The following is a 17,723-nucleotide window of genomic DNA, read 5'->3' on the forward strand; positions in this document are numbered from 1 at the left end:
TATAGCAAAGCTATATTTTTAATTTCATCATAGTCCCCTCTAAATTCTTTATCATTTACCAAAAATAACTTTTTTTTAAAGCTTACTGTTTTGTCTAATGTTATACAGGCTATCAATCTACACATTTTTGTGTGTTTCTCTTAAAAATTAACTTACAAGGATATTATATAAAACTAATTGGTATATTACACACCAAACATGAGTACAGATTCTGTACAATGTAATAGTATATATATATATATTACAAGAGGCTAAATGCCTTGTTAAAAGTAATAGTTTAAGAAATCTTTCATGGAAAAAATCTACATCACAAAATGTGGTGGCTTGAGTATCAGCTGGTTTCCTCTCACGAATTTCTTTCCATGGGCATTAACTGTCCATTTAGCTTCATTAGTAGTTTTACCACAAGGCCAGCCTAAAAAGTAAAATATATGTCACCTATAAATGTGAAGCATATAAGAATGTGTAAACGACAAACATGCAGTAGGCAGACTGTTCTGTATTTGAGAAGGAATTTTTCATTGTTGTAAGACTGCAATAAATTATTCAGCTAAGTTTCTTGCTTTGCTTAGGAAAGACCTGCCTTTTACCTTGGTCTTAAATAATATTAATTTCACGTTAAGAGGTTTTACTTGAAGTAAAATGGACTGTCATTTTTTAAGAAAGAAATAATTTTACTAATACAGTAGAGTTTATTACTATCATATAAATCAAGAACTGATTAGGTACTTACCTGTTTTGTATGTACTATAAAGCTCATTTTATTTTCCATACTATGGATCTGAAAACATGAATCTGCATCTCCCAACTGCCACATGAAGCAACCATACTTAAGACTGATAAGTAAAGCCTGCAACATAATTGCAAATCATTAATATTGAAATATTTATTAAAAACAACACCTTTCTTCTCTTACTATCTACACTTATCTAGCCAGGTCTAAACAGAATGGTTTTGAAAGTTAGAATAAAACTTGTTCAAAGTGCACTTGGTAACTTGACATAGCCTGCAGCAAAGAGCCACAGCAGACTTCTTGAGCAATGACAATCTTTTTATCAGAATGACAAAATGTTTTGAAGATGCCCATTCTATGCTATGTATGTTTATTTATGTACACACACACACACACACACACACACACATTCAGCCATGAGAAATAAGGAAATCCTCTCATTTGCAACAACATGGATGGAACGTGGGGGCCTTAAGCTAAAGACAGACAAATACCACAGGATGATACCACTTACATGTGGAATCTAAAAAAGTCAAACTCTTTGAAACAAAGAGTAGAATGGTGGTTTTATCAGTGACTGGCAGGTGGGGGGATTGAGATGTTGGTCAAAGTAGTACAAACTTTCAGTTAAAAGATGAATTAAGATCTGGGAATCTAATGTGGGGCATGGTGCTTATAGTTAGCAATACTGTACCACATGTTTGAAAGTTGCTAAGAGAGTAGATCTTAAATGTTTTCACCAGAAAACATAAGTTATAATTATGTGATGTGATAGAGATGTTGGCTAATGCTATAGTGGTAGCCATTTTGAAATAGGGAAGTAAAACAAATCAACACTCTGTACACTTTAAACTTACCCAGTGATGGAAAAACAAAGATGCCCGTTCTATCAGTGGTTTTCAAGAAAATTAAGTGTACTAAAAGTTTTTACTTTCTGCAGGTTAAAAATAATTCCTTTTATTATATTCAGTACCTTTTGAATATTCACACAGTACTTTCAGATCTGAAATTTATTTAATGTGGTAAAATTGGTGACTTAGGCAATTTCGTATCACTGAAAATAAGTATACTGCTGTATTTATAGTAAGTGAAAGAAAGTGAAAGTCACAGCTGTGTCTGACTCTGAGACCCCATGGACTATAAATAGTCCATGGAATCCTCCAGGCCACAATACTGGAGTGGGTAGTCTTTCCCTTCTCCAGGGGACCTTCCCAACCCAGGGATCAAACACAGGTCTCCTGCATTGTAGGCAGATTCTTAGTATATGTGCTGCCGAAGCGAGCACCGTAGGCAGATTCTTTACCACCTGAGCCATGGGGGAAGCCCATATTTATAGTAAATATAAGCATTATTTTAAAAATTAATAATATATCCTTCATATATTCAACAGAAATATTTAAAAAACAATTACAGTACCTTGTACCTATATGTTTTAAATAACGGTATATTTAAATAGGAATCCAATATATTATTTTGATTATTTAAGAATAATTATCTCCAGGTAATAACTTATATTTTCTTACCCTAAAAATAAATATACTCTTTTCATACATATATACAAAGAAAATGTTCATGCCATCCTTTAAAATAAGTATATTTAGAAACATTACCTCTCTAGGACTAGCAGTTCTTAACATAATGATTGTAAAAAATAAACAGAGTATGCCAGAAAGATTATGATTTAGGGCATTTTGAAAGGGAGGTTCTGTAAGTGAAACATAATGGAATTAATTTACATGAGTGTAAACCATGTATAATGGGAAAATAATAACATCTTGCTTACAAATAGCTATACTTATAAAATGTAACGTATGGGTAGGCTCTCCTAAGATAGTTATTTACACAGAGTACACGCTGAACCAGAGTTTTAGATGCAAATGAGGATATTTTTTCAGATGAAGGTGTTTACTCTAAGCAAGTCTGTCATACTGACCACATAGACACCTTGGGGCTTGGTCCATCTAAGACAACTGACGACAAGCTGACTGTTCTCATCTTTGATGGTTTGAAAATCTTAGAGCCTTTATAGTGCCATAAATTTACCGGTAGCTTACAAAGCACACAGGTAACGATTATGTGGACAGAAAACATTGTTACCCTTGGTTTCAATCACCTCTGTATATACCCAATGACAGCATTTCTATTCTAGAAAAAGCAGATTCTTAATAATACTACTATGATCCTCTGCCTGTTAACTGCTATCTCACTCAATTCCTGGGACAGAATATTATTCATAGTATGAAATGTTCTATTACTGAACCATCATTTGAATACTATATAAAGTTTTTTACTGTTGTCTAAATTTGGAATGCTACCAAAAGTCAAACATAACACACAGTTTAGAGAAAAGGCTCAGTGTTATGCCAATGGCATCACCAGCCAGTTCAATGAAGAAGAATTTGCAGATATTGATATAAAATGCTCTAAAATAGCAGAGGAAAAATTTCTCGAAATGACAAGGGGAATTTCCCTTTCATTTCCTTTAACAAACAGTACAATAGGAATAAAAAAAGTAGTTATAAGCTAATAAGAAACAGCTTATTTTGTATGAATAAAATAGTCTAAATAGAAAATGATAAGCAAATGACTCAAACACAAGCCAATATCAAAGACTTCATAAAGTCAAGTTGCAAGTGAATGACTGAAGCCAGTCCCTCTCCTGCATATGTCCCTGCATAGTCTGTATCTCCACTCACAGGCGTATCCAGCAGTATGGTAAAATAACTGCTGCCAGTAACAATGACTCTGCGTAATCATGAGGTAACTACCATTTCAGAAGTTATGTGATTACATAAATAAGACTTAAATGATGAAAATAAAAATTAGGTTTACAGTGAAACTTCCTAATCTAAAATGCCTTTTAATATAAGCTTCAGTTCAGTTCAATTCAGTCTCTCAGTCATGTCCGACTCTTGGCGACCCCATGAACTGCAGCATGCCAGGCCTCCCTGTTCATCACCAACTCCCAGAGTCCACCCAAACCCATGTCCATCAAGTCGGTGATGCCATCCAACCATCTCATCCTCTGTCATCCCCCTCTCCTACTGCCCTCAATCTTTCCCAGAATCGGGGTCTTTTCCAATGAGTCAGCTCTTAGCATCAGGTGGCCAAAGTATCGGAGTTTCAACTTCAGCATCAGTCTTTCCAATGAACACCCAGGACTGACTTTAGGATGGACTGGTTGGATCTCCTTGCTGCCCAAGGGACTCTCAAGAGTGTTCTCCAACACCATAGTTCAAAAGCATCAATTCTTTGATGCTCAGCTTTCTTTATAGTCCAACTCTCACATCCATACATGACCACTAGAAAAACCATAGCCTTGACTAGCTAGACATATGTTGGCAAAGTAATGTCTCTGCTTTTTAATATGCTGTCTAGGTTGGTCACTCTTCCTTCCGAGGAGTAAGCATCTTTTAATTTCATGGCTGCAATCACCATCTGCAGTGATTTTGGAGCCCAGAAAAATAAAGTCAGCCACTGTTTCCATTGTTTCCCCATCTATTTGCCACGAAGTGATGGACCAGATGCCATGATCTTAGTTTTCTGAATGCTGAGCCAACTTTTCACTCTCCTCTTTCACTTTCATCAAGAGGCTTTTTAGTTCTTCTTCACTTTCTGCCATAAAGGTGGTGTCATCTGCATATGTGAGGTTACTGATATTTCTCCTGGCAATCTTGATTCCAGCTTGTGCTTCCTCCAGCAGAGCGTTTCTCATGATGTACTCTGCATATAAGTTAAATAAGCAGGGTGACAATATACAGCCTTGACATATTCCTTTTCCTAGTTGGAACCAGTCTGTTGTTCCATGTCCAGTTCTAACTTGCTTCCTGAGCTGCATACAGATCTCTCAGGAGGCAGGTCAGGTGGTCTGGTATTCCCATCTCTTTCAGAATTTTCCACAGTCTATCCACACAGTCAAAGGCTTTGGCATAGTCAATAAAGCAGAGGTAGATTTTTTTCTGGAACTCTCTTGCTTTTTCGATGATCCGGTGGATGCTGGCAATTTGATCTCTGGTTCCTCTGCCTTTTCTAAAACCAGCTTGAACACCGGAAGGTTCACAGTTCACGTATTGATGAAGCCTGGCTTGGAGAATTTTGAGCATTACTTTACTAGTGTGTGAGATGAGTGCCATTGTGAGGTAGTTTAAACATTCTTTGGGATTGCCTTTCCTTGGGATTGGAAGGAAAACTGACCTTTTCCAGTCCTGTGGCCACTGCTGAGTTTTCCAAATTTGCTGGCATATTGAGTGCAGAGCACTTTCACAGCATCATCTCTCAGGATTTGAAATAGTTCAACTGGAATTCCATCACCTCCACTAGCTTTGTTCGTAGTGATGCTTCCTAAGTCCCACTTGACTTCACATTCCAGGATGTCTGGCTCCAGGTGAGTATGAGTGATCATACCATCATGATTATCTGGGTCGTGAAGATCTTTTTTGTACAGTTCTTCTGTGTATTCTTGTCACCTCTTCTTAATATCTTCTACTTCTGTTAGGTTCACACCATTTCTGTCCTTTATTGAGCCCATCTTTGCACGACATGTTCCCTTGGTATCTCTAATTTTCTTGAAGAGATCTCTAGTCTTTCCCATTCTATTGTTTTCCTCTATTTGTTTGCACTGATCACTGAGGAAGTCTTTCTTATCTCTTGCTATTCTTTGGAGCTCTGCATTCAAATGGGTATATCTTTCCTTTTCCCCTTTGCTTTTCGTGTCCCTTCTTTTCACAGCTATTTGTAAGGCCTTCTCAGAGAGCCATTTTGCTTTTTTGCATTTCTTTTTCTTGGGGATGGTCTTGATTCCTGTCTTCTGTACAATGTCACGAACCTCTGTCCATAGTTCATCAGGCTTACATAAGGCTTACATAAGCCTAGTTATTACTTAAATTGAGTCCAAGAATAGTCTGTTCTTGATCAATCTGAATAAACAAAACAGACTTTCATTTGCTTCCTATTACTAACTAGAAAGCTGTTTATCCTATGAAATGTATTAAATATGCTAAAAATAAGTGATAACTCCATATTTATATTATCATGACTTTGGTTAGAAAAAGGAGCACAACATCCCAATAAGCCTCTGACTGAAAAGCTCTGAAGCAGGGGCGGCCAGATCAAGATGGTGGAATAGAAAAGCTCTGAAGTGTTCTAACAGGTATTCACAGTCCTATCCACACTTCATCCTGCCCCCAAAAATGTTCTTGTAACTAATTCAAATTTTCAAAATGAACCACTTGTTTCAGATATTTTACTTCCTTTTTAAATTTGAATCTTTTTCATTTATATCTAATTAATTTTTAAATATATATTCCAATCACAGTTAAATTTTTTTTAAGTTGAAAAATGCTATACAGTGAAATGTCTCCCTTCTCCTATGCCCAGTTACATAGTTTCCCTTCTCCAAAGGTATAAGAAACTTTTTCTGCATACAAAAGCATCACAACACATATTTCTGTAAATGTAGTTTTCACTTGTCCACATGTTTTGAGGTATAATGGACATATGACGTTATATTAGTTTCATGTATACAGCATGATTCAGGATTTGTATATACTGCAAGTGCTGTCAACATTCATCACCATACACCGTTAACACTTTTTTTTGTTGTGATGAGGAATTTTAAGATCTATTCTCTCAGCAACTTTCAAATATGCTATACAGCATTATTGGCTATGCTCTACACTACATCCCGTGACTTAGTTTACGGCTCAAGGTCTCCATCTTTTGACCCCCTTACCCATTTTGCCCATCTGCCAGCTCCCTGCCTTTGGCAACCACCAGTCTGTTTTCATTTCTATGAGCCTGTTTGTTTGTTTGTTTAAGATCCCACCACACACAAGTGAGATCATATGGCATTTATCTTTGTCTGACTTACTTCACTTAGCACAATGCCCTCAAAGTCCATCCATATTGTTGCAAATGGCAAGACTTCATTCTTTCTAATGGCGAAATAATAATATTCCATTGTGTGTGTGTATAACCTTTATATTCATGCCTACATACACAGGGATGACTCCATGACTACTGGGGCTTGCCTTCGTAAATATCTATCCTGTGCAAAAAGCTGCTCCATATGTAGGAATTCCCCAACATTTCTGTAAGAACATATAACACACACACACATTTTCTCTAGCCATCTCTCCACTGATGACACTTAAGTTGTTTATGCTGGCCACTGTAAGTAATGTTTCAATGAAAAGGGATGTGCGTGTATCTTTCTGTGTTAGTGTTTTTGTTTTCTTCCATTAACTACCCGTTCCCACCCATTTTTACATGAATGATAGCATATTACATATGGTTCAGCTCCAAATATATCTAGAGATCATTCTACATAAAAATATTCTTCATTCTTTTGTATGGCTGCAAGGTATTTCAATGAAGAAATGTACTACAATTAATATTAACTCCCTATTAGTAATCATTTTGTTTTCAACCCTCATCCTCTGCTATTATAAATGAAATTGTTCATGTAGCCTTGTACTGTTATTTTAGATATTATACATATAGTGTGACTGGTCAAAAACAGTTCTAAAGATAAAAATCTACCTTAGTTTCCATGTTGAGGAGATGAAGTCCTTTTATATTCACACCTACATACACAGGAATGACTTTATGATTACTGGGGCTTGCCTTTGTAAATATCTGTCCTGTGAAAAAAGCTGCACCATATGTAGGAATTTCCCAACAATTCTGTAAGAACATGCGCTGTAGGTGATGCATTTCTTTACTGACACCTTCACTTGTACTAAGATTCTAAAAACAAAGTAAAATAAGGAGATGTGAAAGGAGAATATGCCTTTAACAGTCCAGACAGCTCAACTAAACAGTTTCTAAAATCAAGGCTAACCCAAAGAATAACATGTGTGACATTATCCCAAGGGTACTTTTCTTCTGAGATCTTCTATTAAAAAAGACAAGGTCTAAAAACAATGCTTCTTTATTACATTTTAAGTGCGTGGATAGTGTATTATTTCTTATTTTTAAAAATCTCTAGCACTTGCCACAGAACCAGCATTCAGAAGGTATTCAGTAAAAAAATTGTTAAAAATAAAGTATCTTGCTACTTTTTCTTTCAGATATGTGAATTATAACTTTTTTATTTCAGGAATATAAATTTAATGTACCCATGTTTAAAACATTAAGAATACTAACAAAATTTCAACTAGGTTATGTCTTTTTATTTCTATTTAACAGCTTACCTTGTATTCATGAAGTATTCGGTTTGTCCAGTGAGGTGCCTTACTTTTCAATTTGGTAACAGGTACAATAGATTTGAGATTTTCTTCACTGTAAGCAAATATCCCAACATTTTTAAAATAAATTATCTTTAGTAGCTAAAGTAATATAATCATCTAGATACAAATGGCTTTAAATGATTTTTGAGCTGAAAAATACTATACTTAAAATATCAGAGAACTCAACATTTTAAGCAAGAAGTTGTGATCTCAACATTGCTCAGTCTAGAGAAATGTTTCTTCTTTCAGTAAGCACAAAATATTTTTGAATGCTGAAAACTACAATAAACAAACTTTAGATGTGCTAAAACTTCAGTGTTTTCTCACAACATGAAACATGAACTTGTTTTTGGGTGGGATTCTAAAGTGTGTCTGCCTTATAACTTTTGTTGTTGTTGTTGTTACTTATCTAAGTAAGGTTTTAGTGAACTTATTTAAACATACAGTAAAGAAAGACAAGTATAAGGCATCTCACACTATATTCAAATATAAGAAAAATAACCTTGGAGAGAATATAACTTAAAAGAATGCATTACTATAGGTTTTCTTCTCATTCCATGCCTTATATTATTTAATTCGAAACCAGTGTCTATAGTTCTTAATAACATATTTCTAAACTTTCTTGGTAAACTGAATCTTGGGCATAGCACAAGACCATGAATTATATTAAATACTTACTTTAGGAAACCTTGCTTGTGCTTCTTACTCTCGTAATTTCCATAAACTATCTGCAACAGTAGACTTGCCAACGTTATCAGTTTAGCATCAGGAGCTGTATAAAAGCCCTTCAATAAATTGTATCTGGCTTCATCAAAGAGAATAAGAATAGCTAGTGGGTCTTCAATCTTAAAGGAGAAAATATAGTATGGTTATTAGGCCACAATTTCCTGTTATAAATGTACAAACGTCACTAACATGAAAAAAAGCAAAAGCTATGTAACTGCATATAAATACGCTATTTTTGCTTTGGAGCAGAGGTGGACAATTCTTTTCTATTAAAGACCAGACAGGATGATTTTAAGCTTTGTGAGTCATAAAGTCTCTAACAGAGTGATTCAGCTCTTCTGGTTTAGCACAAAAGCAGCTGTAGACAATACATCTACAAATGTCAGAGTTCTACTAAAACTTTTGATACTGATTCTGAAATTTGAGTTTCATGACATGTTCACATGACATGAAATATTAACTTCTGAATTTTTCAACCATTAATAGCTTACAGGATATACAAAAATAGGCAACAGTTCAGATATGACAGTAGGCCAGTTTGCTAACCTCTGATTCAAGTCCAGTAAAATTATCATCAGTTTATGGGAGTGTGAGTAATTTCTAGTACAATTTTACTTAAATTCTTTATATTCCTCAAACATCCTTTTATAATTTATGCTTCACACAACATAGTAGTGAACCACAAAGAAGATGAAAGGAAGTACTGTCAGTTCCCAGAAGGAAACATGAAGTCTGAAAAGAGCTTAACAGTTTTTATTTGATAAATAACATGAAAGGAGAGCATACTTTTTTTAAGTTTTAAAAACTAAAGTTTCCCTTTATCTGATAAGATTAAAAAAGACTGAAAAATGCTAACCTACAGAATACATATCTACCTGGAATAATATGATCACCAATTACGGAGATTCTAAATAAATACTTGAGCATTTCCATATATGATTCAAAATGACCCAAATTCCTTACAGTAAAAGGTTTTGTTGTCTTGCTAACTAAAATAACACTCCACACAATATTTAAAAAATTGAAATAATTTCATGGAGGAAAAATGATAAGGGGATTGCTCTTGACTAAAAGAAGCAAAGAGGTAACAAATACAAAGCATGAAGGCTGACTAGCTTCTTCAGGTGAGCGTTTTAAGAGACTGAGAAACTGGGGGGAAATCTGAATATGGGTCTGGTATTAGATATTATTGTGGAAATATTAATTTTATTAGGTTGATAGTGGTACTGTAGTATGTATAGTACATCCTTGTTCTTTGAAGATGATGTTAAAATATTTAAGGATGAAATGCCATGATGCCTGCAACTCAATTTTAAATGGTTTACAAAGAAAAGAGAGGAAAGGTGAAGCAAATATAGTAAAATGTTGACAATTAGTGAATTTAATGAATGGTATCTGGTATGAATTTTATTACTTTTTCAACTTTCCTATGGGTTTTTAATTTCTGAAACTAAAAAGTGAAAGAAAAAGTTGGGATAAAGTGAAAGAAAACATTTTTCTAGTAAAAACTGACTTAGTGAATTTGAAGAATTTAAGTAGAGAATAGTTATAATTCCTAATAGTGTACTCAGGGAGTATTAGTCAACAACTGTTCTTTTTAAATGAAAGTAGGCTCTTCTTATCCTAAAAGAATAATCCTAACCAAAAAAATGCAATTCTTCTATTTTTCAGATGGTAAAAACACGAATTTCTCAATTACACAAGGAGTGAAAGAACGTAACCACTTTATCAGATGATGATATTCTGATTCACTGTAAGTACTCCTAAACCTTGCCTCTTTTTCACTTGAACCTACTTTACTAAGTTGTAGTATAAAATGAAATTAATTTAATGTCCAAGTACTATCATTATTATTACTCTTTCTCTACCAGCCAACTCTGAAGATATTATTTAAGTGGAGAAGGAAGACAGGCTGAGTATGCTTAGATTACTTGCCGATTTCATAGAGCTATCACATTCTGTTTAACAAAAGTTTCCATTTACCTATGTTTTAAGTGTAGAATTTAGTGGCGTTAATTACACTCATAATGCTGTGAACCATCACCACTATTTTCACATTTCAACATCCAAACAGAAACTGTGTGACCAGTAAGTCCTCATTCTCTTCACATCACACCTGTGGTAATCTCTAACATACTTTCTGTTTATGAATTTGCCTATTCTAGATATTTATTTGGAGAAGGCAATGGCAACCCACTCCAGTACTGTTGCCTGGAAAATCCCATGGACGGAGAAGCCGGGTAGGCTGCAGTCCATGGGGTCGCAAAGAGTTGGACACAACTGAGTGACTTCACTTTCACGCATTGGAGAAGGAAATGGCAACCCACTCCAGTGTTCTTGCCTGGAGAATCCCAGGGATGGTGGAGCCTGGTGAGCTGCCGTCTCTGGGGTCGCTCAGAGTCAGACACGACTGAAGTGACTTAGCAGCAGCAGCAGATATTTATTTAATGTAAGTAAAATCAAACACTGTTTTTCCTTTTGTGTCTGGCTTATTTCACCTAACATAATTTCAAGGTCCATCCATGTTATGACATGTAACAGAACTTCATTCCTTTTTATGGGTGAGTAAGAATCCACTGTATGTATATACTACACTTTCTTTATCCATTGATCTGTTGATGAACACTTAGCTTGTGTCCACCTTTTTGGTTATTATAAATATTGCTGATAAGAATGTTGGAATACAAATATTTGAGCTCTTGTTTTCTTTAGGTATGCACATAGGAGTGGAATTGCTAGATCAAATAGTAATTCTATGTTTAGTGTTTTTAAGAACTATTCAACTATTTTCCACAGAGGCCACACCATTTTATACTACTATCTACAGCATACAAAGGTTCTATTTTCTCTATTTCCTCAACCCTCAATATCTTCCTTTATAAATTTTTATTATTACAGCCATCCTAGTAGGTGTGGATTCTTACTGTGTTTTGATTTGCATTTCCTTCACGCCTAATGATCTTGAACAACACCTCATGTGCTTGTTAGCCACCTGTGTATCTTTACTGGAGAAATGTTAAGTCCTTTACCCAATTTAATTGAGTAGTCTTTTTGTTGCTGAGTTGCAGGAGTTCCTTTTATATTCTGAATAGTAAACACTAAACATTCAGAAAACTAAGATCATGGCATCCAGTCCCATCATTTCATGGCAAATAGTTGGCGAAACAATGGAAGCAGTGAGAGACTTTTTATTTTTGGGGGCTCCAAAATCACTGCAGATGGTGAGTGACTACAGCCATGAAATTAAGACACTTGTTCCTTGGAAGAAAAGCTATGACCAACCTAGACAGCATATTAAAAAACAGATATTACTTTACCAACAAAGGTCCATCTAGCCAAAGCTATGGTTTTTCCAGTGGTCATGTATGGATGTGAGAGTTGGGACTACAAAGAAAGCTGAGTGCTGAAGAATGGATGCTTTTGAACTGTGGTGTAGAAGACTCTTGAGAGTCCTTTGGACTGCAAGGAGATCCAACCAGTCCATCCTAAAGGAGATCAGTCCTGAATACTCATTGGAAGGACTGATGTTGAAGCTGAAACTCCAATACTTTGGCCACTCTGATGCTGGGAAAGATTGAAGGCGGGAGAAGGGGATGACAGAGGATGAGATGGTTGGATGGCATCACTGACACTATGGACATGAGTTTGAGTAAACTCTGAGAGTTGGTCATGGACAGGGAAGCCTGGTGTGCTGCAGTCCACGGGGTTGCAGAGTTGGACATGACTGAGTGACTGAACTGAACTAAACTGAAACACTTATCATATATATGATTTGCAAGTATCTTCTTTTATTATACAGCTTGTCTTTTCTAAATCTTTAATGATAATGTCCTTTGATTTACAAATGCTTTTAATTTTAATGAAGTCCAATTTATCAATTTTTTCTTTTATTACTCATGTTTTTGGTGTCATATCTAAAGCTCCATGACCAAATCTAAAGTCATAAAGAGTACACATATATTTTGTCCTAAGAATTTTATGATTTTGGCTTTTATATTTAGGTTATTGAGACATTGAGTTAATTTTTGATGCGGTGTGAGATCAGAGTACAATTTGATACTTTTGCATGTGAATTTCCAGTTGCCCTAGCATCATGTGTTGAAGAAACTACTCTTTCTTCATTGAATTCACTTGGCATCCTTGTCAAAAAAATAGTTGGTATGGTATAAGGAGTTACTTGAGGACACTCAATTCCATTCTCAATTCTATCCTTATACCAGTACCAAATTGTTTGGATTGCTGTAGCTTTGTACTAAGAAATTGGGAAATGTGAATCCCTTCACTTTATTCTTGTAGTTTTCAATGTATAAGTCTTGCATTTCTTTTATTAAATTTATTCCTAGGTATTTTATCCTTATACAAGTTATTCTAAAGGATTTCTTAATTTCCTTTTTTTTGTGTGTCTGTGGCTGGTTATAGAAACAACTGATTTTCACGTGTTGAGCATGCACTCTACAACTCTGCTGAATCCATTTATTAGCTCTAGTAGCTTTTGTGTAGATTCTTTGGAATTCCCTATATATAGGGTCATGTCACTTTTGATCAACAGAGACAGTTTAACTTTTTCCTTTTCAATTTGGATGCCCTTTTTTCCCCCTTGCTTTACTTTTAGGGGTGCTGCTGGGGACAGTGTGACCAATTGCTTTGGTTAGAACTTCTTGTTCTGTGTTAAAGAGCAGTGGTGAAAGCAGGCATCCTTGTCTTGTTTCTGATCTTAGGAGGAAAGTTTTCAGTCTTTCACCACTGAGTATGTTAACTGCGGGTTTTTTATAAATGCCATTTATTGGATTGAGGAAGCTCCCCTCCTAGTTTTCTGAGAGTTCTATCAAGAAAGGCCATTGGATTTTGTCAAATATATTTTCTACCTTAAGTTGGGTAATATAAGATGGACAATATGAATAGTCAGACATAAAACATTTACCAAGTTTGGACAAAGTCACTGAAATTTTCACATGTTGAAATGTGCTTAACCTTATGTGTTTAGTATTTCCTTGAATAAAAGAATGAGGAAATGCATTGTATACTTTTTCTTCACCAAATTTCTGAGACCTTAGAACTTTTATTTTCCCCAGTTTTCAAAGCTATTGCTGTATTTAGACTATTACCTAGTTTAACTTGTAATATATCCCTTAGGTTTTTTCCTTGTCTGGTCATCCTTCAGATGGCACTATTTCACTTCTAACATTTACAGTAATTCAAATCCAGACATACTTATTTAGGACAGACTTTTTTAATCATGTAAATTCCATTCTCATTTTTTTATATATGTATAGTTTATATATGTTTATATATTTATACATATACATATATATGTATAGAACTATACATGTATAGTTCTCTGTTGAATCTAAAAAGAATAGCTACATACCAACTACTGGGAATAACTTTAATGTCCCCTTTGTAAATATAATCTTCTCTACCCAGAATGTTTTTTTTAGTTCTCTCTATTCTCTTTAGGACGGAGTCTCTATTTCTTTTGTATTCTAAGACAGTGGAGGTGGAAATGGAAAAACCAACCAGGGGCTTTGTAAGTGGACTGACTCAAACTCTCTATCACTTACAATAGGGATTGAGGATTGAACAGAAAAACAGCAATGAACCCTCCTGTAAAGGAAGAGCACGATGTTTGCCTCTAGTGCTTAAAACAGAAACTCAGCAGACTCTGAACATCTAAATGACTATAGAAAAGATTTCTGGGCAAACCTTTTTCTCAACTTCCAAAGGAAGTCTCACATCTCTTCTTAGGAAAAGCTGTGGTGTTTCCCTTTGGGGATCCAAATTAGTCAATTCAGCAAGTATTTCTGGCCAGTCACGAACATGTTGCAATGGTTTATGATAAGGCTTGAGTTGAAGGCCTGAAAAACATCTTTCCCTTAATAAATGATAAATGCAAAAATGAACTAATTACACCAACACAAAGAAACTTTTCATTAAATTCTGTACCTAAGTATTGAATACACACAAATTAAAGGTCTAAATTTAAATCAATATTGATTGTAATCAATATTATGCCCAATTTGAGGTTAACTGTTTTTTAAGAATGTAAGAATTATGAGAATAATTCTGGAAATGAATTAAAATTTATCAAATAAATTTAAGGTCCTTAATTCCACAATAGCCTAATTATGATAAAATCAGTAAAAATTTGGTGTTTAAAAAAATAGTTAAATCACTAGAAAACAAATCACACCCACCTTGATGAAATCCCTTATGTATCTGCAATACTTTGTCTGAGAGACCAAATCTGTAGTGACATTAGGCTGAGTTTAAATAAAAAGAGTCGGACATGATTGAGCGACTGAACTGAACTGAACTGAAATAAAAAGATCTGATAGAAAACCAATATAAAGAAAAAGAATATCTGTATTATTTTGAGAGGAGGTGAGCACTGAAAATAAAGGCAAGTTGGATGCATTTAAATAGCATTCAAATCAAATTTAAACTGCATTTAAAACAGCATTCAAATCAAATTTCATTGCTAAAGAAAGAATGTTTTGGTTTTTACCACTTCCAATATCGTATGGTGCTTCCCTGGTGACTCAGTAGTAAACAGTCCACTTGCCAGTGCAGGAGCCACAGGTTTGGGGGCCGATCTGGGCTCACCCCAGATGCGGTGGAGAAGCCAGGCCCGCGTGCCGGCCTGTGCCCAGAGCCCACACGCCCTAGGACCCGTGCTCCACAACAACGGCCGCCGCTGTTCCAGCGCGGTGCTGCCGTGAGAGGCCCTCACACCACAGCCAGGGGGCAGGCCCCGCCTGTCACAGCTAGAAAACAGTCCACGCAGCAACGAACAGCACAGCCAAAAATAAATACGTAAATGAAATCAGTCAAAACCCCCAACATCGTATGAAAAAAAAGGGGCCAGGAGCAAGCAGAGGCTTATCTGTTTCAGCAGTTTGAACATAAACAATTTATGTAAAAGAAAAGAATATTATATCATTTGAAAATTTAAGTCAATAATAACTGATGCTATACTTCAGTTTACCAACTCACTCTCAAAAAGGAATAATGGGGTTTATACATCAGAATAACAAGTTTCTTACTGAGGTTTTCTGAACAGATCCAAATAGTGAAATATTGCTGTGTTTCTTGAGAGAGACGCATTCCTTCCATTATCTGCTGCACTGTAGTATTATTTCCATGCTTCAGTTCAACAGAACGGTATGATCCATCCATTCTGTATATCCGAACTTTTTCATACTAGGACAAAGAACGATAATAAATTATGCAAACTGGGTAGAATTATACATCCCAACCCCCAAAAATGCTTTAATTTCAACTTCATCTGCTTTATTATAGATTTCTAATATGGAAAATATCAGAAAAACTACTTTAAGTGAGAATCTTCTGGCAATATTTTATTTTTTCCATTTTTGCCTTGCTGCACAGCTTGCAATCTTTGTGGCCCAATAAGGGATCAAACCTGTGCCCCCTGCACTGGAAGCTTACAGTCCTAACCACTTCTGGCAATATTTTTTAAAAATTTACTTCCATTATTTATATTTTTAAACATGTTTTCCTCTAAATATTCCATGGTCAAATAAGTTTGAGAAATGAAGGCAAATGGTTTTTAAAAAAATATTCAACTTCAGAATCTTCTGAGGGAATACTTTAAAGCTATTAACGTACAATGTAAATACCAAATGGGGGATACAGACTTGGTTAACTATATCTGGTGTTAGTTAACTACCTTATGAGTTTAGTGGGCCACAAATTACAATGTAGAAATGTATACCAGCAATAATTTGTCCCAAGAGGAATCTGTGATAAAAGATTTTGCAGATAAAAGTTATTAACAATGGACCTTGAGCCAGTTTCTTCCTTTCAGTTCAGAAAATCACAGAGAGAAATGATATTATCAATTCATTTTTATTGTTATAGGAAGTAACTGATGCCTCTAAACAACTTCCAGGACAGTTCATTTTAGGTAAAAGTACCTAATTCCTTTTATATTATACATCCAGATTTAAAGATTATATGAGAAATAAAAATATGTTTTTAACTATACAATTAGAAAGTAAATTGCAATGAAGTTAATATAAGGGTACCTGTACTGCTTATCTATTTCCTTGCTTTTGTCCTGTGCTCAGGGAATAATGTTTTGACAAAACGTGTATGAATGTGTGAAATTTCCCTTTAAGACAGAGATTATGTATTTATTATTTATCACTTATCACTTTCAGCATTTCATGGTGGTAAATTTACAGAAATACTCAACAAGTACATATTATCTAGTTAATGGAAATGTCTGGAAAGGCTCGGATATATGGGTTATATCCTGTTGGTATAAAACTTTTATCCTTTATTAGTTAGTATAAATTCTTTTATCTGGTTTGCAAGTTTTCAAACAATTTTTACATAGAAAACAGTTTACTGTCACTATAACTTTGAGGCATGACAGAGTTTTTTCTAATTGTTAATTCTTCTCTATCTTAATGCCACTGCTAATTATTTTGTTCGTAAGTAGATGGAAAGGCCAAGCTGAATGGGCAAAATAAAAGGCTAGGAACTCTTTTATTTTAACCCAGTCACTAATCTTAAGGAGGAAAATGAATCTGAACTAGGTAAGTAATTAAATTACTGAGTGATGTGTAATACGATTATTTACAAATGTAACATATTGCTTAGAAGGCCTAGGGCCTTCCCTGGTGGCTCAGACAGTAAAGACAGCAGTGCAGGAGAACTGGGATCAATCACTGGGTTGGGAAGATGCCCTGAAGAAGGGAATGGCTACCCACTCCAGCATTCTTGTCTGGAGAATTCCATGGACAGAGGAGAGCCTGACAGGCTACCGTCCATGGGGTTGCAAAGAGTCGGACATGACTAAATGATGAACACTTTCACTTCACTTAGAAGGCCTAAGTAGAGAGAGATGATTCAATGAAAGGTTACAATTTGTAATCAGCATATAAAGTATAGAGATTACATTGGGAATTAGATTAATTTTAAGTGAAAGATTTATTTATGCAAACTTTTATTTCGATATGCAAGAATAAATGCTCAAATGTTAGAGATGATAACAAATTTAATATCTA

At 35.1% G+C, this 17,723-nt stretch overlaps 1 protein-coding gene across 4 annotated transcripts in view; it reads right to left on the reverse strand.

Annotated features, from left to right (window-relative positions):
- The window catches only part of KRIT1 (KRIT1 ankyrin repeat containing), a 38,964-nt gene continuing 21,241 nt past the window's right edge, over positions 1-17,723 (reverse strand). For all 4 annotated transcript variants that reach the window (XM_065938586.1, XM_065938585.1, XM_065938587.1 and 1 more), the window contains 7 exons: positions 15,732-15,888; positions 14,392-14,543; positions 8,641-8,807; positions 7,927-8,014; positions 7,274-7,480; positions 734-850; positions 1-415 (listed from right to left, as the gene is read on the reverse strand). In XM_065938586.1, coding sequence (XP_065794658.1) covers positions 347-415; positions 734-850; positions 7,274-7,480; positions 7,927-8,014; positions 8,641-8,807; positions 14,392-14,543; positions 15,732-15,888 — 957 coding nt within the window. In that variant the 3' untranslated portion in view covers positions 1-346. The remainder of the gene's footprint in view (positions 416-733; positions 851-7,273; positions 7,481-7,926; positions 8,015-8,640; positions 8,808-14,391; positions 14,544-15,731; positions 15,889-17,723) is intronic.

This window comes from Muntiacus reevesi, chromosome 6 (assembly GCF_963930625.1).
Source record: "Muntiacus reevesi chromosome 6, mMunRee1.1, whole genome shotgun sequence".
Classification (NCBI taxonomy): Eukaryota; Metazoa; Chordata; class Mammalia; order Artiodactyla; family Cervidae; genus Muntiacus; species Muntiacus reevesi.